This window comes from Protomyctophum parallelum, assembly GCF_964188405.1.
Source record: "Protomyctophum parallelum genome assembly, chromosome: 12".
Classification (NCBI taxonomy): Eukaryota; Metazoa; Chordata; class Actinopteri; order Myctophiformes; family Myctophidae; genus Protomyctophum; species Protomyctophum parallelum.
This window is the reverse complement of record NC_139712.1, coordinates 28,567,937-28,592,278: the sequence shown is the minus strand read 5'-3', so window position 1 is coordinate 28,592,278 and position 24,342 is coordinate 28,567,937. Positions and strand designations below refer to the sequence as shown.

Genomic DNA, 24,342 nt, shown 5'->3' with positions numbered 1-24,342 from the left:
ATGTCACATGGACGTAAGGCCCTGTCCCTGATGTTAGATAGGAACAGTGTGGAGGACAGCGATTCAGAAAGTCCTAAGTTGGTGTTGGCTAGACCGGACTCTTGCATCGGGAAGAAAATATATAAATTAAAAAGAAAAAAGATAGACACACAGTGAGTGTCATCAAAGGTGTAGGTTAGAGGTGCATGCTCTGTAGGTAAGACTAGTATTGGTGTTATATACATTCGTCTCTACACCAATGCAATGAATATGGCTCGGAGCCCAGCAACAGCCACAGAGACAGACAGTATGTACAGACCTGGAAGGGTGCCCCCTGCAGGACACACAGCTTTGACGTCGTATTCCACCTGCAGGTTGACAGGTTTGTTGGGGTTGGGGACGATGGTGAGTTTAACAGAAGGGCAAGGCATGGGTTTCTTGTTGAAGGTCCCGCTGAATTGCAGCATGTATTCCCCCCTGGATCGGCAATGGGATATGAACAACAATGCAACAGCAGATGTTATGGACTCCTCAACCTTTCAACCCCCACCCGTGTCCCTAAAGCCTAATTTATACTTTGTGTTGCATGCCAATTGGCGTCTGATTTTCACCTGTACATTTCGGTTAAAAAACTAAAACAAAAAATAAATGTAATTTCAGTGAACGGCAAAAACCAGGGTTCCCACTTCCCACACATTTTTATCAATACATTTCCAACTTTTCCAGAATGTTTAACCCAATTTCCAGACCTATATACTGTAACAATTGTTCAGTGCAATGAGTCTCTTACTCCTACTGTATATGTGCAATGCCAAAAGACAGGCAGTGTAGCAACAACAAAGCATAGAATATAAAATGCTATAATTCTATTCCAAATGTTGTGCCAAAATCTTTGCTACACGACCTATCCTAGGGCATATGATCACGCTGCAGCACGTTGTGAGCAAATAAAAAAAGGGTAATGGTCAAGAGGTGCACGCACATCCACACATTTCAACGGGTGCAGGACCCAAAAAAGTTACTAGGAAAGCACATCGTTTTAAAAGCTCCCAAACAAATGTATTGACAACAGAGCGGAAAACAATACAACGTTTCGTCAGGTATCAAATAAAAAGGGGTACACTCACTTTGGTCCATGCACGCTTAATACAGTGAATTTGGCTTTCCCCTCTGCGTCTACTGGCTGTGACGTTGCATTCGTTTTCACCTGAAATATAATTAAATTAAGTTGTAAAAGCTACTCATCATGAATATTCAAATATTCCAAAGTCGAGGTTGCCTTTTGTTCACTCCGTTTTATTTTAAAGTGGACAATCAAGGATATAAATTCCCTTTTTTTCAGCCTAAAAATACTTTGAAAACTAAATATAAAAGTAATAATTTGTATTTGTTTTTTTTAATGAACCCATTAGAACAGATATAAAAGTCATGTCGTGCCACATTTGAGCTTGTACATCTGCTATTTTTAGTAAAAACTTGAACATTTTAGATCTACTGATTTAGTAAGTATTTTGTAGAACCGGAGCTTCCTTCCCGATAATGTAGATTAAATGAAACTGGGCTTCCAGTAAGTAGACTAGTTTAGTAGAAAATTAAAAAAAACTTTTTTCCATTATAGTAGCAACTCTATGACTAAAACCCATTAGATTCTAATGGTACTAGTCCACTCCTAGGGATGTGACCAACGGTTGCAAAGGTACCATTGTGACAGAAATTCCTATAGATCTTTACATATAAACATACAAAAATCTTCATAGTTATATCCCAAATCCAATTGACCAATTACACTTGGTACACTAACCTTTAATGCAGAGGACGTGGACCTAAGCATGACGACAACTCTCTGGTCAGGGGAGGGGTTTCCCCACTCATCACAAAGCTGGACGAGGAAGGGCGTGGGGATGCCCTGCTCATTCAACACCTGCAAGGGCTAGAGCAAATAGGGAAAATGCTTAATGAGATTTAAAATAGCAGACACGTGGCTTAAAGCAAAAACAGAATCTCATGACTGAAAACGTTTGTTAGGCCAGGTCCCAATCTGTGATTTGTGACACCGGGTGTTTCCTAAACAATTAGCACAATATAATTATGATGTTTTGTTCATATTTTTCACATGTTCTACATTCCAGTTGAATTGAACATGCATTCTGTAGATACGTTGACCAATTCAAACACTCTTTAATATAATCTATTCTATTGCTACTTTGAAAATGTACTATTACTATTTAACTATTACTCTCAGTTTCATCTTAAAATAAGTTAACTAATAATGGAATAAATGGAAAATAGCAGATCTTTTGGTCCACGGCATGATTCCATAAAAGACTTCTGCAGAATCCAAATGACTGAAATCAGTCGTGGCAACTGAGAACTTTAAATTAATCCATACAGACAGGGAAAGAAAATAACCGGCATTGGGTGGTAAATGTACTGTAGGTATTTAATCTGGCAGTGAATGAGATAATTATGGTCAACAGGGAAAGGGACGTTTTCTTACTAGCTCTGGTCCACTGAGCAGTTTAAGCTGTGCAGGTGCTCCGGGGTTCACCATGATCCGAAGAACCTCTGAAAAGCTTTTCCAGGTGAAGCTCAGCTCCTTGGCGCCAGGGGTTCCAGAGAGAAAGCGTATGCCTGACACAGCAATGCGATGGTTGCTCTCCTGTGGTTTCAACACAAGACACAAACAGTGAAGACATCGCCATTCCAAACCTCTTCCCTGCATTTTTCACATCTGCCTTTTATAGCGCGGATATTTGCTAAACAGAGGCAGATTTTTGCTAAACAGATTTTGTACTAACATCACGCAAATCGGTACACAGTGGCCCTCATTTAGTGTAAATTCTGCCTTACAGTACGTCGCTACAGCATTTATGAAGTGATCATAAATAGCTGATCCAGTCGTAAATTTGGGCGCCACGTTGATAAATGAGGGCCTGTATGTCTATAGTCATGTGATCGACGTGAAGACTAACGTTTTTTAATAATCCATCCTGATTGGCAAATTTCAAACATTGCTGATCAACAATAACATACCAGGCCTGTGCTCCGAAGACTACTTTTTATAGTTACACTTCAAGACGATCATCTCAGCACTTTCATACCTGCCATGTGAGGCCAAGCTTTTGTTTATCCAAACCCTCAGCATCCACAGTGAGCTGATCAACGCAGATGGAGGTCAGCACATCCGTTACATTTCCGTACTTGTCGTTGAGTTGCAAGACTGAAAAAAAGAAAGAAATCAGCCCGGTCTGAACTGAGTGGTGCTGTACTGTACTTGTACATGTTTGTGTTAGGCTGCGCAACAGTGACACTTGGTGGTGAAATACACGCTATTTCCGTGCTTAGACATACAAAGAGACAGACATACAGACACACATTGCTGCGTATAGGAGTGGCTAGCACCACTCAAAAACAGAGAGAGAGAGAGAGAGAGAGAGAAAGAGAGCAACATACGTTTATTTTTTATTTAGAATATTGATTTTAAGAAAAATCTGAAAAGCGTTTGAACAGTTTTGAAATTTATTTGTAAAAATATTTTGAATATTGTTGATTTTTTCTGGAGGTCCCTGGCTGGCACAAAACATGATGCTGTTGCTCAAACTCACAGATATATCCAGGTAGTGTGTCACCGATCCTCACATTAGAGACGTAGCCTAGCACGGCTTTCAGCTTGGTTGGTGCATCCGGACGAGGGCTAAGAAAACACAAGCATACAGAAATGCACGAAATGTGAACTTCATCAGCAGATGGAATTTGAGTGGAACGGATTTCAGATAGTGAATAATAAGCTCCATTAAAGAGTTCTGCTTACACTACAGTGAAGGAGGTCTCCACAGAGCCACCGGCACCTTGGTATGACACCTGGTAAAAGTGCTGGTCCTTCACCAGCGTTGGCACTTGGACGACGGGAAGCTTGCCCAGAGCCAGGTCCTCCAGGTTTCCGTCAGCGCTCCAGTTAACCTGAAGACGAAAGAGAGAAAAAAAGATACAGTACACATGCCATTCTCCGGTTTACTTCCTGTATCTGCGTGAATTAGGCGGCCGCCTTTTTAGGAGACATGGAAGCATGTTGGAGTCTATTCATTCCAATGGAAGAGCAAACGTGAACACAGCTTCTGAACCCTTCTTTAGCTCCGTGGTCACTGAACTAAATATTGGACCCGATAGTCACAAGTCACACAATCTTCCCACATTTTCATACTTAAATGGTTTTTCTCAGAGAGACAAATGAGGAGAAAACATACTTCATAACAAGTACGTAACAGAGTACTTTTACATTACATTTACACACTTGAAAAGTGTGAGCACTTCTTCCATAACAGACACACCTTGATCTGTGCAGCATGCTCCTCGGAGAGAGGCACCGCTTTGCCTCCCTCGTCGTACAGTCTGTAGAATAGGTTTTCGAGTGAGTCTCCTGCCACCCATTCTATCTTCTCCTTGTTCTTCAGCGTCATTTCGTCCTCGCCCTCCTGACTCCAGATCTCCACCTGGGACACCCGCGTGCTGGGGACGACCGTGACCTCCCTCAGGACGGCCGCCATGCCCTTCTGACTCTGAACAACAGCGCCAAAGAAGGATGAGAAGGAGAAGAAGACAGCTGTGTTGACAACTTCGTCAACAAATAAAAAGTAGACTAAAATGTTAGGGGAGGGAGTAACGGAGAAGAGATCCAGTAGAACTAAGACATGCCATACAAGTTTGTAGCTTGTAAATCGACAGACGCACTGTGAGCTTGAATATCGGCTATTTTCGGCAAGTATAAATCAGGCATTAAGACGGCATCACAGTCCACCAAAATACATTTTGGCGGATTTTTAGTTGACTAAAGTCAACTAAAAATATACTAAAACAAACATTTCAGATGACTAAATCTAAATGGATGTTTAATCAAAAGACGGACTAAAACGACAAATCTTTGCTGTCAACAGGAAGACAGCGAGAGACATGTCCAAAGTTCATGGATTAATAAAAAAATAAACTCACTGCCGAAAATGTATATAATATAATACAATATATAAAATGTTTTAGTAATATTGTTCCTGCTGTTCTACAAGCTGCCAACCAGGTGAAGAAATCACAGATCGAGGCTTACCTTTTGCTTTCATATGAAATATTCAAGACTATTAACAATTTGGAATAAAGGCGCTAGGGTTCCAAGTAGAGGAGAGGAGATTTTACTCCCCCCAGTTGATGTCATATGTCCATGTGTGGTACATCCCTATGGAATATATGGAATGCACATGCTAATAAAAAGTATTTAAAATATTGCTTTGATGCTCAGATTATCCTTAGGAAGTATTACGTTTTATTTATTTATTAGCATATGCATTCCATACTGTACATTCCATAGGGCAAGACAATATGGAATCATCAACTTGCAACAGGAGCAGATCCTATTGAGTGAAAGATTCTCTATTTATGAAAGAAATAAAATATTTAAGGTTTTCACGAGTCCCAGGCACCCCGCGCTTTTATTTGATAGGACGTGTGTGGACGCGGTTATTCAAGTGTTAAGATTTTATGGAAGATGCTTCTGAACATAACAGTAAAAGTAATGCATTGAGAGCTTGTAGTTGTAGTAATGCATTGAGAGCTTGTAGTAATGCATTGAGAGCTTGCAGATAGGCTATTTTCGCTGCACAACATGCTTTCATAGAAGACATGCTGGCTTCTATGGAATCCAAATGACTGAAATCAGTCGTGGCGACACGTTCAGAATCCTTGTTTAGGAATCAGCAACTGAGAACCTTAATCCATGAAAGTTTCAGCCACGGAAAACTGAAAACAAGGCAAATAAAACAATCTAAAACTTACAGGCACAGCAAATTTGGCCTTTAGATTCCTTCGCTCTCTTTTCATGTTCTTCAGCTTTATCGGCTCTGTGGATATGCGACCGGCTCCCGTGCTACTGCAGTCGACGGCCACTGGTGGGAGCTGCTGCACCTGGAACACCACAGGGAAAACGAATAATAAATCATAGAGTACAGAGCACGTCACTGTACACTGAGATTTTAACACCCCGGAAGCTTCTACACTATTCCCTCCCCTTTAGCTAAGATGAAGTTACTGTAGCACGTGACTTTTCACCTTATGAAGACCTCCCAAGGTCTAAACATATTGGCAGTTGGCTTTTAATTTTTTTTTAATCCTCTGCCCGGATCATGTGTTGATTTTTCAAATGTCTTGATCCCGTTTACTATACCCGTTACTATAGTTACCTTTTTAGTTTTACATCCTTTGTTGTTCTTGTTTTTGCTGAAGACCTAATAATAAAGGCACAAAGACTATGAACATATGCTGTAGGGTTGCCTCTTTGTTTGGAGTGAAAGGCCTTCTTATTTTCATCATTCTCCAACCTCTGCAAATGAAATGTAATGGTTCCCACCGGTGGGGTTGTCTAAGAGACGGTAAACATGGAGGACGAACACTGGCGACTAACATTGTACTCTTGCTCAACCCAGATGACTTAAATACTGAGTGAGAACTGACTCACCGACAACGCCTCTCGCTCTTTATTACTTTCTTGAGTGGGATATTGTCTGCTGAGCTGGATCAAATGTTTTTTTATTAAGTGATGAACATGATGTAAGACATGTGGATGTAAGATGCCCACAGAGATCGCTCATGCAGCAAATCCAAGGATGATTGCACTTTTTAAGTGCTTAGTTAGCACGATCACAAGGGTAGCAAATTAAAGTAAATTGGACCAAATTGACATGTATTTGCTTAGAATTGAGGAATGCATTCATGATTGATTTTTCTCAAACGGGACAGGATTATTTTTGGCCTGGCAACCGATGTCCAGTGATAAACATAAACACGGAACATGCCTCGCAGCAAACAATCAGCTTGGGGTGAGCCGCGATGTTTCCAGCTTCGTCATGGATTTCAACATCGAAGACGAGAGGGTTTCCATTCTCTACGGTTATGACTTTGTCCTTTCCTTTCACGTAGATGGAATGAGGGTTGCCTGCAAAACATTAACAAGACAGCTTAGGAACCAGTGTTAGTTATATAGACTGACTTTGTTGACCTGGGGACCCCTCCCCCCCCCCCCCCCCCCCCACACACACACAGCTGTACAACATCTGGCACACTTTGTTGCCATGACTACAACCTCTCAAAAAGGCCCCTTACTTCACCGCTCTACCAGCACAAAAGGATGTTTCTTCTCATCACTGACCCCCCAAGTAGCAATACCACTTGCTTTTCATTTATTTATTTTTGTAATTTGTGTGTATGTGTGTGAGTTTGGGGGGTAATTGAATAAGAAGTATAGGAAGGGGAAGTTTGTTTAGGAAGGGGGCGTGTCGGATTTTTTTTTTTACAATATCTAAATACTATCTGAGGTTCTCCCAAAACCTGGGTAGATGTTTACATTACCCCAAACATTATTCAAAGTAAAATATCCCCCAAGTACAGTACTTGCTTCTGGGGGGTCCCTGGAAAAACATATTTTCAGATTGTGGTCGGTGGCATATTACATAATTTTTGGGGTCCTTGACATGAAATATTGAGAACCACCGATATAGAAACATGAGGAAAATATATATTTTTAATTTCGACGGATGCAATCTCACCAGGAAGGAGACTGATCTTGACCGTCTGAGAGTCCACCGAGAGGCCAGGCAAGATCACTTTCAGGTCATGTTGTTTCTGCAAAATAATAAATGTATTTATTATTCAACCTATATTTAACCGGGGGCATTGAACTTGGCTTTAAAATGTTGTTTCTGTAATTAATTGGGCCATTGACAGTTTTGAGGGGAAAAACAAAAAAAGTACTTTACACACCAGAAGGCACACTATAAGGATTGAAAAGTGACTTTAACTGGAACCCCCTCAATGACCGTTACGGGTCGCTGGACTTTGAGAACCACTGCTTTGAAACACAAGGATTGCACAGAAGTACTAGTGCTTTACTCTCTAACCTCACTATGGTAGTGCACTTTTCCCCTCGCTTTGACTCCTGTGATGGTGAAACTGGTCCCTTTGGCATTGGTTCCCCGGAAACTGACATCCACGTCGCCACTGAAACAAAGTTAACACAAAATTAGCTGTGGATACGCACGCACGCAGCTGTGGATGCGCACGCACGCACACACGCAACACACACCACACGCACGCAACACACACCGCACGCACGCAACACACACACACACACACACACACACACACACACACACACACACACACACACACACACACACAATGTGACAATAAAGCTGATTCTGAAGACAAATTAAATCTGCCAAGTCCGAAATTCTTTACCTTTATTTGTGAAACAGTGTGAAAGGAGCCACCAACATGTGTTCTATTGCACTTCAAATACTCCATTCCATCTTAAAATAACAGTTTTTTTTTAAATCCATCTACAAGCTTATATGTAGCTTATATTTTCAGTGCATGACTTCCTAAGAAGACATGCAGAATTCTATGGGAATCCAAATTACTGAAATCAGTTGTGGCGACTGAGATCTTTAATCCATGATTTTGTCAGACCAGAGGGATTGTCAATGAGTGACAGAGGGAGGGGGGGAAGGAGAACTCCTCTTCATGCTTGCCTGAGAACGGCCCTGTATCCCAAGTTAAGAGTTAGCTAGTATAGTCTAGGATTAAGTGCTGAACAAACTCTGAAAAAAGCAAGGAAACGTGTAAAAACCCACCTGCATTCCAGCAGAGGTTCGAGACCAGGAGGGGGCAGTGCTGGGTTTCCAAACTTATCCTTGATCTCCAGGGGGAGGTCAAATGGCACCCCCACATGGAGAGGGGCGGTCACTGCACACACCACAAACCTTTCAGCGTTTGCCTCTTAGGGAAGAACAGAAGAAAAGGTGGTTAGGGAATGTATCATGATTAGCTGATTTGGGACAGTCAATCTATACTAGTATAACCCACTGGTTCTCAACCTGTCCCCTGTAAAATTACTTTATAACTACTCTAAACAAATATTAAAGTTCATAGACTTGGCTGGCAATAATTACATCAGAACTGCTCTAAACAAACATTAAAGTCCGTAGACGTGCCTGAAAAGTTTGAGAACCCTATAATATAGGTATATACCAACCCAACCACCGTTACGCGGACCGGTGTGGGACATGTACCACTTCCACTGCTACTCAAGAAGCGGCCGGGAATTCAGTTCACTTTTCACTATACTATAATGTGCTATGACTACATAAAATGCAATTCTAGTGCTGTCTACGTAACATGCTGTAAGTCTGTATAAAATGCTATCTACCGGTAAGTCTACATAAAGTGCTATCTAAGGGGCTAGGGCAAGTGCTACAGGCCATGAAAAGGTGGGTTTTCAGACTACGGCGGAATATTGGGAGTGAGGCTGCAGTTCTGATTGTAATGGGAAGTGCATTCCATAGTTTTGGAGCCTGGACAAACGTGCATGACATTATTTAAATAAACTAGAAATACGAGGAAATGACAGAGGGATAAATCAACTTTTAACGTCTACCCGACAGGAGTTTTCATGTTGCACAGCAAGACTATGGTCATTAGTATTATTGCCATCACCTGGATGGGTCAAGCGTGTAACTTTCCCCAACGTTAAGCCGTTAATTGCTTTTTGGGGTGGGATTTAGCGAAGGGCAAATTAACTCTTTGATATTGCCATGTTTCATTCATAATATGCAATCAGACATGTACATAAAACTATTCAGCTTACAGCATGTCAAATTGTGCCAGGCTGCAAGACTGTACATCTGCTATGTTTTTTGTTTTTTTTTAATGTCAACAAATGTTTGGAGAAGTTTTAATACATTAGAATTTTTAAACACAAATACTCCATTCTGAGGGTCCCTGGTACAAAACCTTTTTATATGGGGGTCCATGGCCAATTACAGTATATCATTTTGGGGGTCATTGACACAAAAGAAAATTGAGAACCAGTAACATAAAGAACATTGGGCTGTTCAGCAGTACGTTCTGTTGTCGTTACCTGTGATAGTGAATGAAAGTGAGTAAGTAGGAAGAGGTTTTCCACCAAAGGAGTTAGAGTTGCTGTCGCCGAGCACAGTTTTGAGGTAGAGAGTATGCTTCCCAAGCTTGTCCAGATTCTCTGCACAAAGATGGAGATGCGGTGTGATGTTTTGATGACCATATTGTAAACGGGACATTAAAGTAAAAGAAATTACATAACCACAAAACACACACACACACACACACACACACACACACACACACACACACACACACACACACACACACACACACACACACACAAAGTGTAGAATAGTACCCATGGGTTTAAACCAGTATCCCCACTGTGCGCCATACTTCGCTATGTGACAAGTTATCTCCTGATCACCATCAGGACCTGCATATGAAGGAGATTAATGACAAATTAATACACGGCTATATTTAAAAAGTATCTATGCATTTTGGTGATAAGAGCAATAATTAACCCATTAAAATTGGAAAGCATCCATGTCATTTTAGATTTGGCTATTTAAAAAGAGCAGATCTACACGCTCACAGCATGTCACTTTGTGCCATCTGCTATTTCTGAACATTTTGTATGTTCAATGAAAGTGTTCATTTCATCAAGAACAAAATTCCCTTGTTAGCCTTCTGATTGGTCCCTGACTGACTAACCAGCAGGTTCTTTCTGCCTTGTTCCACCTTGTTTATATTGATTAATTTGCTAAAACATATTTTTTGGAAAAAACTAAAAACAAACACGATATGCCCAGTCGCTGACACAAAACATTTTTGGGTTGTTGGGTTTGCAGTAGCTCTGTTCCATAGCTCTAATGCCTTCATTAGAGCTCTGCTGCTCTTCTCATCCCATAGCCTTAATGCAACGGCAGCAAAGGGCATTAGGGCCATACACCAGATCTAGATTTGCAGCCAAATAAAGCTATTTGGGCACGAACACATTTGAGAACTACTGATGTAGAAGGCATTCGGCCTCAGGTCTTAATGAGTTAATAACTGCCAACAATTAGCTGGCATTGGGGAATCTGAAAGGCATCTGAAAGGTTCACCAAACCCTGATTGAACGCTCAACAACTTCAAGACAGTCGAGCACGGTGGCCATGCAATAACACAGATGATCTTACCATGCCAGACCACTTTGAGCTCAATCTCCAGTTTCTTTATTGCTTTATCGCTGCTGTGTGAGGGAAATCTGGATATAAAATCCCCTTTCTTGTTCGAAATATCTACACGTAGCGGCCCTGAAAACAGAACAAACAACAAGTGTCATTATTAGGAACACCATCAACATGCATACCTATCAACATTGTCTCTGTTGGGTAAAAACCTCATACTGTATGTCCAAAACTATTTATTTTCAGGATTTGAATTCAAACGTATCACAAGTAGCAGATCAACAAGCTTAAAATAATCGTATCGCAGATATTTTAATTTATAGTGAATATGTCCTCCGTCATACACTAGGATGAATTAGCTTTTGTTGGCTACCACTTAAACCCTCTACAGTACTTATATATAAACTTTATTACAGGCTCGTGGCCCACAATACTTGATCTAACAGACCTGTAAAGAGCGCGTATTTGGTATGCTCTCATTTCAGTCTAAACAAATCTATTCGCCAAAAATAGCAGGTCTGTGAGCTTGTAAGATCAGCTATTTCCCCCCCAGAATAGGGATGCTGGGGTTCAAGTGGCAAACGTGACATTTTGAAAGCATATATTGATTTTTGTGATAATATTGGTCATCGCAATCATTTAATTTTCATATTGTCCCATCCCTATGTTTCGAGCTTGCAGGTCTGCTACTTTTAATACCTTTGTGTGATGCTGTAGTATGATCAAGTTAATTTACAAAATAAGACAAAACGAGTATGGAGATAGGTGGGGTGGCGCTGGCTCAGGGGTGGGGTGGGGTGGCGGTGGCTCAGGGGTGGGGTGGGGTGGTGAGGGGTGGCGGTGGCTCAGGGGTGGCGCTGGCTCAGGGGTAGAGTGGCTGGATGGTAACCGCAAGGTTGCCAGTGCGAACCCGAGCTCCCCCAGAGTTAGTGTCGAAGTGTCCTTGAGCAAGGCTCCTGATATGCTGATTGGTGCCTTGCATGGTTTCCACTGCCATCGGTGTATGAATGTGTGTGTGAATGGGTGAATGAAATGCACAATCTAGGTAAAGCGCCTTGGATAAAGGCGCTATATAAATGCACCATTTACAGGTGGTTTCTGCCTGGCAGCGACGATATAGTACTTAGTGGGCAAGGCTGAGAACAATGGGAAGGTGAGGCTGGAGTGTATTACCTAGTGCAGTCCCTGCAGCATATACAGCATTTTGCGGCCATTCGTTCTTCTCGGGCCAACTCACATTCAGCCTATCTGGCAGCCTGGAACAATGAAACACATCACAAACTCATCCCACCAGTGTTGATTTCGTACAAAACATGTTCGTGACTAAAACCAAGACAATTTCGTCAACAAATAAAAATTACACTAAAATATTAGGGAGGGACTAGTGGAGGGGGTGCACATGCTTATGCGACACACCAAAAGTTTGACATGCTCAAATCACTAGTTTCTCCCAACATGCGTTGGTCTGACATGTTTTGCGTCGTGCTTGCAGAGAAGAGTTCCAGTAGAACTAAAACACAAGTAATTTTATGTTTAGTTGTGCACGGGTGCTGCGCTCTGAAAATATTAGATCTACAATATCATGCCTCGTTGTGAGCTTGTAGATCTATTTTTAGAGCGCAAAAAGTGTAAAATCAGCCATTATCAATGCCAAACAAAAAAAAACTTTTGTAAACAAAATCAACTGTACATTTAGACTAAAACTAAATGGAAGAGAGATCAGAGATATACCATGCGGTATAACCAGGGGGGCAGTCAGACAGATATTTTGTGAAGCCACTAAGGAAATCGGGACTTCCTGAAAGTTCATATAATGGCCTGTTGTGGCGCTGTCATTGGGCCCAAAAAAAACCCATAGCTCCATAGAGGCCCATGTATTTGGGCCCAACTTCACCTAGACTGTATTACCTTAATAAACATGTTCATGAATACTTTCTGCTTCCAGTCACTAGTTTAAAGTCTCATTTCTCATGTCATATTCTTTTTGGAAAATTATGGTCCCATTTATTTAAAAAATGACCATAAAGTCGCATATGTTCTGAGGGGCGTGGCTACCGTTACAGTCTATGATCGGGAGCCACCCCCCGTTCGAGTCAAAATAAAAACCAACGAAGAAGAAGGGGGAGGAAGTCCCGCCTCGTTGTCTGGGCCAGCCAATGGCCAGCTGGGCCCAAACGATCTAGAAAGACGGCGATTTACAATTCAAGGACTGACTGGCTTCATCTTACGTCCATATCAGACTCAGTGAACGCTTTGTCCATATTTCTTTTTACAGTCTATGGGTATAACTTAACTTCCAATCAGGGTTCCCACGATTTTTTTAACTATGAATTTTCAAAACTTTTCCAAATTCACATGCCCATACGGTGCAATAATGAGACCCTTACTCCAGTGCCATCAACGTCCCAAGACAGACTCGAGTGCAGGTGTCACATTAAAAATAAATTGCGTATTCACATTTTTCTAGAGGGATGTTATTACTACTCTATATACCAAGCCAGCAGGTGAATTGGCTCTCAATTCTCTTTGCACTCACTTGACTAGTTCACCATCAATTATTTTCTTGATGGACGAATTGGTGGCAGTCCTGTCTATCTTACTAATAAGTAAAGCTCGGCAGGTTCCTTCGTGAAGTGCTTTTGGTTCCTGAGAAAACCAAGAGAAGGTTAAGAAGTTTAACACATTTACCGTAAATCCATACAGAAAAGCAGCTTATTTTAACAATTATTTGATAGTGATTACAAAGATTGTTTGGTTCCTCACCAGAGCCAGTTGGACGTATCCGACCGTGGCATAGACATCGTCATCATAGGTACCATAGAGCAAAAAACTCACTATAGTGCCGATGAGGATGGGTTGCGTTTTCTGAGACTTGACCTATACAAAAGGAAGTGTAAAGTTTGGACATCACCACAAATTAATTTAAAAAAGAGCATGTAGTCACTAAATGGAAGGCAAAATGCTCACAAGTTGGCCTGCTTTGTATCGTTTGCCATCCCATTCAATGGAGGAAAATGTAGTCCAGGGGTACTGTTTCTTCTTGGTGGCCACATCTGGTCTTGAGATTACAGTCCTGGGGGTTTCAAACTTCACTTGCTTGTCCTGTTCCTCATGGCAGCTAGTAAGCCACTGGGTGAACTCCTTCTCGATTTTAACCCGTTGTTCCTGTGAATGTTATTAAAAATTAAGATTAGAAAGAGATTTCTTTTAATGTTGCGGCAACTAGTCACACGTCATATGTATATATATTATATCTATATATCTATATATCAATATATATATAATATAATATAATTATTAATATAGTTTTTCAATAGATGTTTCAGAAAGTATTTATTTAACCCATTCTGACCGGGCACCCATTTTGGTGTCAGCATCATGTCATGCTTTAGCTATTTAAAAATAGCAGATCTACAAGCTCATATCGCGCCACCGAGTGGCGCGATACGAGCTTGTAGGTCTGCTATTTTTGAAAAATCGAAGAACGACTGACATTTTTTAGAATCTGATCTCAGGTCAGAATGGGTTCATCAGACCAGTGTGTGTCCGGCGGAAACCTCGTATGAATCTGATCTCAGGTCAGAATGGGTTAAAGACCTTTAAGCCTCGGAGAAAGCCAACTCGGCTCCTGACAAATCATGACAACACATTTTTGGGCCGAACAAATAATTAGAAAGAAGAAAAACTTTTCTTCTAATTATTTGTTCGGCCCAAAGAATTGTGATTTCATGATTTTAATAGTTAATAGTTTAACGCAACTTACGTTTATTTGCGCTTGCTGAGACTAAACAATTAACACAACTTACGTTATTTGTCGAGGAAAGTATTAATTGTCTTGCCTGTCCATTGACAATACGGGTGAATATGGTTCGATTGGTCTTCAGCTTCGGCTCCAGGTCAGTGAAGGTCAGCTTGTTTGTGCTGACTTGGAAGGCATCGTCTGTAAAAAGCACCCCTGAAAAGCGACTGAAACATTCTGCAGGCAGAGACGGTCCTTTACTGGGCTTGGGCTTGCACCAGTCAAACCTAAGACAAATGAACAATGATAAAAGGATTTAAGTCACTGTGTGAGGTCGAGGTGTTGAGGATTTCAGCACGATCTACTCCAGTCCACTAGCATGAAAGCAGAGTACATTTAGAAAAAAACCTTTAAGCCTTTTATAATTGTAAAGGTTTTAAAGGCAAATCCAAGACAATAACAACATGAACCAAACGTTTCAACTTCTGACTGAAGTTAACTGCTGTAAAATAAATAGAATTGCACGGTATGCAGAAACCCATAATGAAATGCACAGGTACTTTTGAACTCAATTACTTGATTACAAATGTTGAAGACCCCTCACTCTGATTTAAGTCAGATATTTTTTTTTATATATATATATATATATATATGGTGTAAAATGTTAAATAAAAGGGTCATTTTGCAGTGCTATATATGAATCCTAATTTAATATAACTCCAATGTTGAGATATAGAGTGTATGTGCAATTGCACATGCATAAAGTGAGTGGCAAATAGCGTGCCAAAGTGAGTTTAACGTTATTTAATGCAAAATACTTTTCTGTTTGGTTGTATGGGGTCAAGGCCAGAAAGTAGGTTTTTTTGCCACTCAGTACTCAGTAGGCATTCCCACATAACTTAACCGGGTATGATGATGATTATGTCACACACATACCCTCTATACTGAGGCTATTAAAGTAGAGAAAAGGCATGATTTGTTTTAAGTCTTCTTTCACAATGAATAATTCTGGAAAAGTACATGAAAAAAAAACAAGAACCAATATATGAAGACTTTCAAATAGATACTATAGAATATATCCTTACTCAGATACTGTGGTGTATGGAATCAGTCGTCCATTCCAAAAACACTCAAATATGTCCCTCTTTCCGCGGGCTTCATTCAGGCCATCAGTCTCGTCATCATCTTCAATGGGTGCTGACATACAGAAACAATGGATACTAATTTAGCTAAATTAGAAGCATGTCAGTCATTTAAAAAAATATGAGGATTATAATTTAACACATTCCCTGCGGTTCACATTATTCCTGACTTTTTACCATTGTCTTTCCCTGCGGAACACCAACTTTTGTTTTATATGATTGATTCACTGTTTTTTTTATATCTTTTAAGACATGGTTTCTGTCGGACAACCCGGTGACGCCACGCGGTTGGATCACGTGACTGGAAAAAAACACAGACTCTTGATTCTCAGGGCTTCTGGGAAATCGTGGCACAATGCAAAGTCTATGGTGCGTAGTGGCCGCATCCATAGAGCTCTGTTCCCCGTTGTTTCGGATCACGGTGGTGGAATATCTTTCGACTCAAACACAAACGATGGAACTATTTTCAGGCGGATTTTCATGAAATGGAGGTACAATCCAGAGGGGGTGATTCTTCAAAGGTTAGTGAAAAACTGTGGCAGGGAAACGATGTTTATTATCGATTCACATGGGAGTCAATGTGTTAAGATTATAATGGTTTGAAATAATGTAAAAAATGAATATGAAAGAAAGGCATATGAAAGCCATCTTAATCACACTAACTCCGTGGTTCTCTACTCCCAGAAGGAGTCCCTTCATTATTATTTTTTATAAAAATAAATAAAAAAACATAAGAAATAGGCAAGAATTGTGAAAACAGCATTGTAAGGTTGTAGATCGGCTATTTTCAGAATAATTATCTGTGGAACAGTCAAACTAAATTAAATGCCTCAACTCCTACATTCTGTAGTGCTCATCAGGTTGGGCGGCTCCCCAACTCCCCAGTTCAAATATGATTAATTTGGGGGGTCGTGGCCTTAACGGCTGAGAATGCGATACTTGGACAATGAGCTAAAAGTAGCTTGGCACCACCTTTGTGTACTGTATCTCAAAAGGAGCATTCTTTACCTATCATGGCGTGGGGGTCTTCCGGGTAGGTCTCCCTATCGTACATGAAGGGATGGTACCTCAGGACTCCCTCCACTTTGCCTCCGCCCTCTACCTCGGCCTTGAACTCAAACGTGTCAGTGGTGGCATTTATGTACAGAGACTGCATATCATCGTCAAGCTGCCGGAGGTTCATCACACAAGGAATTTTGGTAGGTCTTTGCAAGGTGATCTAATGAAAAATACGTTAAATTCAACATTCAAAACAATCATTGGATGCACAGACAGACACTGGTTTCTCGAGTAAATTCTGAGATGTTCCGATTTTTTCCATATGGACCCTAACAGGTCTGTAACTTTAAGTTTATCAGAGTTATGGGGGTCCTTGAAATTAAAAGGCTTGAGAACCACTGATCTAGGAATAAATAAATAAAAACACCTGTGTGAAGTCAGGGGCGCTAATATATTAAAGTCTAACTCATGTGGATTAGGTGATGTAATGGTGATGTAAAACAAACGGTGACAAAACAAACATTAATAAATTATGGACTTGGATGGTTATTTGTCTCAACTGCTCAATTGTAAAAGCGCAGCTACAAGTTAGTAGTAGTAATGATAACGTAACTAGTACAGTAAGTGTATAAAAGTTGTGCAATAGAGCACCGAAGTCCTGACATCACTCGATTCCCCTGGTTCACGGAAGTAATTTCTCTATGGAGAATAACATGGGCTCATCTTAAAATTGTTTCATATAAGCGTTGTGGTCCAAAAATAAACAAGCTGTCTCTGCGTTATTGTCAGGGAGGTTTCTCTGTATCGTTTGCGATATATATATATATGATAGTCTGTTTCTAGCAAAAACTTACTAATTCAGTAGCAGTAACAATAGCGTTTTCTCTCAGTCAGTTGATTCTTCATATCCATATGATTTGTTTATTTTTCAAACAGTTATTATATGAGGCGATCTAAAATCCCCCTATGGGGATTACAATGCAAATAAAAAGTACATGAACCCATGGATTTGCGCCCTCTACCGATATTGACGTCAGACTGAATGTCATGAAGCATTCAAAATAGGACTGTATATGACAGAATTGTGTGATAAATTACGTGGTATCGGTTTGGCATAGACGCATGCTCACCGACACCAATATCAGAATTTTAGGCAGTATTGGCCGATACTGGTATTGGAACTATTTTCAAGCACATATTCCTGTCCCATTACATTAGCCTGTCAGCCAATAGAGCACCGAAGTCCTGACGTAACTCGCTCATCCCGACGATTCCCCTGGTTCGCGGAAGTAATTTCTCTATGGAGAATAACATGGGGTGATCTTAATAACGCCTACTATAAGCGTTGTGGTCCAAAAATAAACAAGCTGTCTCTGCGTTATTGTCAGGGAGGTGTCTCTGTATCGTTTGCAACAGTCAGTCACTCATATATGATACAGTCTGCTTCTAGCGAAAATCTAACTAATTCAGCAGCAGTAACATTAGCGTTTTCTCTCAGTCAGTTGATTCTTCATATCCATATGAGTGAAGCGGCCGGGGTGACATGTTTATTTTTCAAACAAAGTTGTTATATGAGGCGATCTAAAATCGCCTCAATGGGGATTTCAATGCAACTAAACAAATACATGAACCTGGGGACTGACACCCTCTACTGAAAGTGACGTCAGACTTCGGCGCTCTATGTCAGACAGAAACTGTCATTTTTTAATGCCATGGCACACACATGACAATTACCTGGCCCGCTGCTGCCACCTAGTGGCATAAACGAAATATAGCATTCTGACAAGGTACATGTTTTTTTTAATTGGACCATAATACCAAAAATTGTGATAAAATCAAAATACAGATATTAAATAAAATCGCCCAAGCCAAATTGACATTTTGCAAAAACAAGTCGCCATGATTACAACAAAGCAAAATCCAAGCCTTTTAAAGATTTATATTCACAAGAACAGGCATATTCTCATGAGAACACATTAAAGTCAGAGCATATACAAGGATTTGGGGAACCTGCACAAATTGCAATCCCTGTATCAATAAACAATAAAAAGCAACAGTGGAACAATACCTGAATGTCAATGGTTTGTTGGGGATCTTCTATTGGAGCGGACATCCCCCTCATATTCCCATGCGGGCCATGAATGTAATAGTGATAGACATGGCTAAAGATAGAATACAATAATAATAATAATAATAATGCATTATGTAGTAAGCAATCAGTCAAAGTGGATACTTTGGGATAATCAGCTGGCAATCATGCCAACAGATAGATTGCTGTGAGAGGGGGCAGGTGAATACTCACGCTAGTTCTCTCATACAGCCTTCAAAGTCCTGTTTAAGCGTGGCGATGTGGTCTGGCTGCACTCCTGTGATGACCACCGCTGTGAAGCTCTCCTTCTCAAACTCCTCAGCAATGAGATCACAGAGAAAACCCTCATCATCTTGCTTCTTCACATGTGACGAGTCACCCACCTGCAAAATAGCACAATGTGCCAAGTGGTGGAAAAAGTACAATTTTTTTTACTTAAATCAAGGTATCAATACTGCAATGTATGAATACTAAAGACCCCCTGAGGGAGAGAAGCGTCTGGGAATGCCCATTATCATATATGGACCTTCTTTTTTCTTTTTTTGACGTTTTCGGGCTCCTCGATCATAGCTATGATAGATCCCCGATTTTCTGTCAGACCAGCGACGGAAGCGTGCAAAAGCAGCAAAACGAGGGACCTCTGGTTCTCCCCCCAGTGAGGGTGGTGGTGCTGTAAGCTTAGCGGTGTGGTGGTAGCCTAGTACGCCAACAGGTTTAGGCGTCCTCGCGTCGAAAATACGTTTTCCCTGGACAAACTTTTTTTCTTTCTCCGGTGCCATCACATCACGTCTGTCTCTGCGGTCTCAAGAATCAAATGAAGAACTAGAAAAAGTGCCCTTCCGGGCACAGGTCTCCACCAGGTTATCCACAGATCCGTGCAGTTAGAGGTAAAAACACTTTTCGGCCAGTTATAGCGCCACCTTGAGGCTGAGTTGAAATTGTTCATGTGGCATTTCGTCCTCGGCCTAGTGGGAATGTGGGTGCACAATTTCACGGAAATCACGCGATGTGTTCATGATTTGCAGCATTTTGTTTGAAACTGAGCACTCCTGTGAACTTTGGAAGCCAATCTTAAGCAATCAGGATGGAGTCTGATAAATCTGAAAGACCCGTTTCGTTGAATGGCTCTAGAGAGACTGTGTACCAATTTGCGTGATGTTTGGACAAAATCTGTAGGTGTACTGTGCAAAAACTTGTTTTGCACAAAGCGGCCTCCTGGTGGCGCTATAACAGGCCGTTCTGGAAAGTTTGGGGCAGAGGTTCATCGTTGGCATCCAGGGAGTGTGTGTGCAAAATATGGCATCGACCGGGTTAACGGTGGCCGAGATTAGCTGTTCACGGACACACACACGGACGGACGGACGGACGGACGGACGGACACACAAACGGACGGACGGAGTGCAAAACATACTCTCCCCACATGCCTTCGGCCTGGTGGAGACAATGAGGTCGGGACATTGTGTGCGCGCATGTTTATATGTTGTGGCGTGAAAACCGGTTCGGGGGGGATGCAGAGGGTTTTTAAATGTATAAAGATCTTTTGAAAATAACAGATCTACAAGCTCACAATGCATTGCGGTGCAATGCTTGTAGATTGGTTGGGTAATGTATGTTTTGTAATAAGAGAGAAACTGGCATACAAAGTGAAGGGAGTGAACCTTGTATTTTCGCTAACCAATAAGCACTCCAAATGTGGTGACGTCAGTGTTCTCCGCTGTGTGGAGACGTGAGCCGAGGGGGGGCATCTCTTTCAGGCTACACTACAGAACCACTGATATACTGTATGCCCTGCAGACTCCACTCATCCACTACTTTTGATTTATTTGAACATGGCTGTTTAAAGTGAGACACTCACTTTCCGGTTTCTGATAACACTACTGTAGATGTCCTCTTTATTCTTCTCTTTTTTCTCAAACTGATCTTTTGAGATGATCAGCTCATGGACATCTGGACAGCCTACTGGTCTGGTAATCATCTACAAAGACAAAAACACACATTTAACATCCTTATTTGCGTGAACTGTGACACCTTCTTATTTCACCATACAGGCATTTGTAGAAAAACATAACTAGCCATTTTAATAATAAAGACTTCATCAAAGTAAGGGGGAGTGAGTAAACAAGAGTGATAGAATGATAACAATAAGAACTGATGCTGTAGGAGGAAATGGCAAAATAGATGGGAAATTAATGAGTAAGAACATTTGCATTGGAAGAAGATAGAAAGAAGAGGAAGAAAATAAAATGAATGAAGGAGGAAACAATTAGGGTTAAGGGTTAAGGAAGGGAGTAGCAGGGCAGGAAAGAAATACCAAACTTGATAGGTAGAGCCCTATGAGGCATTCGGAAGATTTGACAGGTTATCAAGGTAATTACGGGACCCCAAGGTAATTACGGGACCCCACGTTAAAATAATGCACATTCTTATGAGACCCACTCCTACTCTGGCTCAGTGGCTCGGATTTGCGCCTTGCCGACTGTGGGACTCAGAAGAAAGTATTGGTCAGAGCCATTGGCTCTAGATACGAGTGAAAAGCGAGCTCCCCTTCACTGTTCATCGAGCATACTCTTCCTCTAGCAACATCACAAGCACAGCAGGTGACAGTGATTGTCTTGCATTGTATCAAAAGCATGCACAATGAAAAACTGTTGTCAACTCAGAATGAAACCACTTTTCATCCTATATCAATACACATTTCCAACATTTACCCTGGTAGAGTCTCCTATGTAAAACACAGCTTGTTTTCCTCCCACACCAAAGTAGGATATATCACTGTTGATACTGCGATAGACAGGTTCAGGACGGGTATAGTCTTGACTTTCACTGCAGAAGAGAATTACTTTAGGTCACAAACAAACTTAATGATACATTTTCTACTTCTAAAATGTTAACAAAAACCACAATGATGTAAAAAGCTATGCCTGTCTCTAAATCAAGTACTTTGTGTAGCCGGAGGATGAACCAACCTTTCAAATTGGCTTTTTTTTCTGTTGAACTTGGACAGCCTGTACACTGCCCAGTTACTGAGCTGCTTTGAAGACATACCATGTCCATTGTCCAAGATAATCACTGCAGGCTTCCCCAGAGTCTCATCAAATAACTAGACGTGACAGGGCACAGACATGCAGCTGTTAGTAACCATCCATCAATAGCTTTGATTCATTGCTAAAATGTCGCATTTTATGACAAATCCATGACTAACCAATCGGATCTCTATTATCCGGGAGCCAGGGTTTCGTGACGTTGCTGACAGCGCGTTATCAATCAGCTCTGCAAAGGCATAGGCTGTGGAAAATTTTAAACATGATATTAGTCAAATATACGATAGCAATAGACATTCTTCCTCTGTCTAATCACCTGTAAGTATTTTAAGATTTTTTCCTATCATATTTATTATTTAACAAGCGACATTTGCAGATTTCCACACATTCCAACACTAACTGATCCCCATGGAGAAATTATTTCTCTAGATTAATTAAGTGAGTGCACGGGGGAGCAGTTGGGGGTAAAGCGTCTTGCACTAATTACACTGGCAGCCAAATCCAGCCTGAATCAGATCTGAGCCACATTCAGATTGGCTCAGATGTGATTTGTTTAAATGAGTCATGTGACATGTTGGACTCATTTAAAATAATCAGATTTCAATCTCGATGTGGCACAGATCTGATTCAGGCTAGATTTGTCTGCCAGTGTAAATGGGGCCTTAGTGAGGCCGCGGCGACAACAAAGCCTGGAGGAGCAGAGGATCAACCTGGGGACATTCCGGTTCCCAGACAGATGCTCTAGTCTAGCCACTGAGACTTCTGCCTAACAGTGTAGTCTATAATATTCGGCGATTGTGGAATAGTCGTCTGGCTACGCAAAACAAAGCATTTAATAAAGTTGGATTGGATTGCAAGTATCATTTTGCCCAAGATATAATATAGGGTTCCTACACAAAAATCTAGGTGTCATAAAGACAGTTTCATATTAAGAGACTTCCAGGGGGTTACTGCTCCTCCCCCTGGCTGCCAGGTGGTGCCCTTCCCCAGGCAGGGGACTCGGGGGGGCCCTGGTTGGTGATTCCAGCTTGTGCTGTCGCCTTAGGTGACTGGGCTGTCTGTACTCGCAGGCCAGCCAAGGGGGCAAAACTCCACCTGGCTGCCACGTGCAAAGGCCCACTGTTGCCAGAATGTATTGGCCGCCTTGGGATTACGGACAGCCCAGGTTAGGGCGAGAGCACGAGCCCCACTCACTCTACTCTGCCAGACCAGGGTTAGACAAACATTGCCTCTCGCCCATTGACTCGCATGTTATATGACAGATTTTCCCATGTAAATAATTGATCATTTCAGGAGCAAAAGCTTCAAAATCTCTTCTAAATCTAGTCAACAAGGCCTGCAGACTATGCACTGGAAACATGTGCATGACATTATTTCAATAAACAAAACAGGCGGAATGTCCGCCATGACACTCGTGAAGAACGAGCGTCACCATGGCTAACATTTCCCTGTACTTTTAGTTTATTGAAATAATGTCATATTTGTAGTGCATGTGTGATTATGACATGCATAGTCTACTGCAGGCCTTGTTGACGATAATCGATTATTTACATGGGAAAATCTGTCATATAACATGCGAGTCAACGGGTGAGAGCCAATGTTCGTCTAACCCTGGTGAATTTGACATTTTACATACTTTTCCACACCTGGAAAAGTATGAAATTAAATTCCATACTTGCATAGGAACCCTGATAGTTCAATTTCAAATACAATAGCAAGACAGTGCACCTTTTTGAATGAATAATTCTAGCTTAATTACTTAAGTACTTACGTAAGGCCTTTTGTCCCGCACTGGCATAGTACTCGTACCTGCCACTTTGGACCATAGTATAATAATGAGGGACAAAAGTAACAACTTCCTTTGTCGCCACACCCAGGATTTGGTCCTCATTCTGCAACACATGCACTGTGTTGCCATCTTCAAGAGCTTCTGCAATGACATGTAAAAATAAAAAATATAATTAATAATAATAATAACATAACATTTTACTTTTTGCTTTCAAAATGGATAGCCGATCTACAAGCCTACTAAATTGGCTACGTCCACAATTTTTATATATGAACATTTTCAATATGGAAAAAAGAATGGCGATTATGCAAAATAATTAGGTGATCATGTAATAATTGTGACGGGCCTACTAAATTATAACACAACATGCCATGTGTCTGAGAACAGAGACATAATTGCTGAATATTCACAGTAGTAAGGACTACTGTCGCCATAATCTGCAATTAATGAACAAACTGGTTGATCTGATTAATCTACCTTAATGTAAAATCTTTT

At 41.1% G+C, this 24,342-nt stretch overlaps 1 protein-coding gene across 1 annotated transcript in view; it reads right to left on the bottom strand.

Annotated features, from left to right (window-relative positions):
* Positions 1–24,342, bottom strand: part of smchd1 (structural maintenance of chromosomes flexible hinge domain containing 1) — a 42,378-nt gene that overhangs the window by 15,115 nt on the left and 2,921 nt on the right. Inside the window, exons 4-33 of the mRNA XM_083778674.1 lie at positions 23,830–23,988; positions 22,220–22,302; positions 21,984–22,117; positions 21,726–21,840; positions 20,873–20,992; positions 19,231–19,400; positions 18,997–19,090; positions 16,938–17,148; positions 15,873–15,984; positions 14,888–15,074; positions 14,016–14,213; positions 13,812–13,925; positions 13,585–13,694; positions 12,222–12,304; positions 11,058–11,174; positions 10,235–10,312; positions 9,935–10,054; positions 8,649–8,793; positions 7,914–8,013; positions 7,563–7,638; positions 6,813–6,952; positions 5,797–5,925; positions 4,308–4,535; positions 3,791–3,939; positions 3,585–3,673; positions 3,081–3,199; positions 2,477–2,638; positions 1,781–1,909; positions 1,107–1,186; positions 299–456 (exon numbers count right to left, since the gene is read on the bottom strand). Of these exons, the coding sequence (XP_083634800.1) occupies positions 299–456; positions 1,107–1,186; positions 1,781–1,909; positions 2,477–2,638; positions 3,081–3,199; positions 3,585–3,673; positions 3,791–3,939; positions 4,308–4,535; positions 5,797–5,925; positions 6,813–6,952; positions 7,563–7,638; positions 7,914–8,013; positions 8,649–8,793; positions 9,935–10,054; positions 10,235–10,312; positions 11,058–11,174; positions 12,222–12,304; positions 13,585–13,694; positions 13,812–13,925; positions 14,016–14,213; positions 14,888–15,074; positions 15,873–15,984; positions 16,938–17,148; positions 18,997–19,090; positions 19,231–19,400; positions 20,873–20,992; positions 21,726–21,840; positions 21,984–22,117; positions 22,220–22,302; positions 23,830–23,988 (3,909 nt within the window). The remainder of the gene's footprint in view (positions 1–298; positions 457–1,106; positions 1,187–1,780; positions 1,910–2,476; positions 2,639–3,080; positions 3,200–3,584; positions 3,674–3,790; positions 3,940–4,307; positions 4,536–5,796; positions 5,926–6,812; positions 6,953–7,562; positions 7,639–7,913; positions 8,014–8,648; positions 8,794–9,934; positions 10,055–10,234; positions 10,313–11,057; positions 11,175–12,221; positions 12,305–13,584; positions 13,695–13,811; positions 13,926–14,015; positions 14,214–14,887; positions 15,075–15,872; positions 15,985–16,937; positions 17,149–18,996; positions 19,091–19,230; positions 19,401–20,872; positions 20,993–21,725; positions 21,841–21,983; positions 22,118–22,219; positions 22,303–23,829; positions 23,989–24,342) is intronic.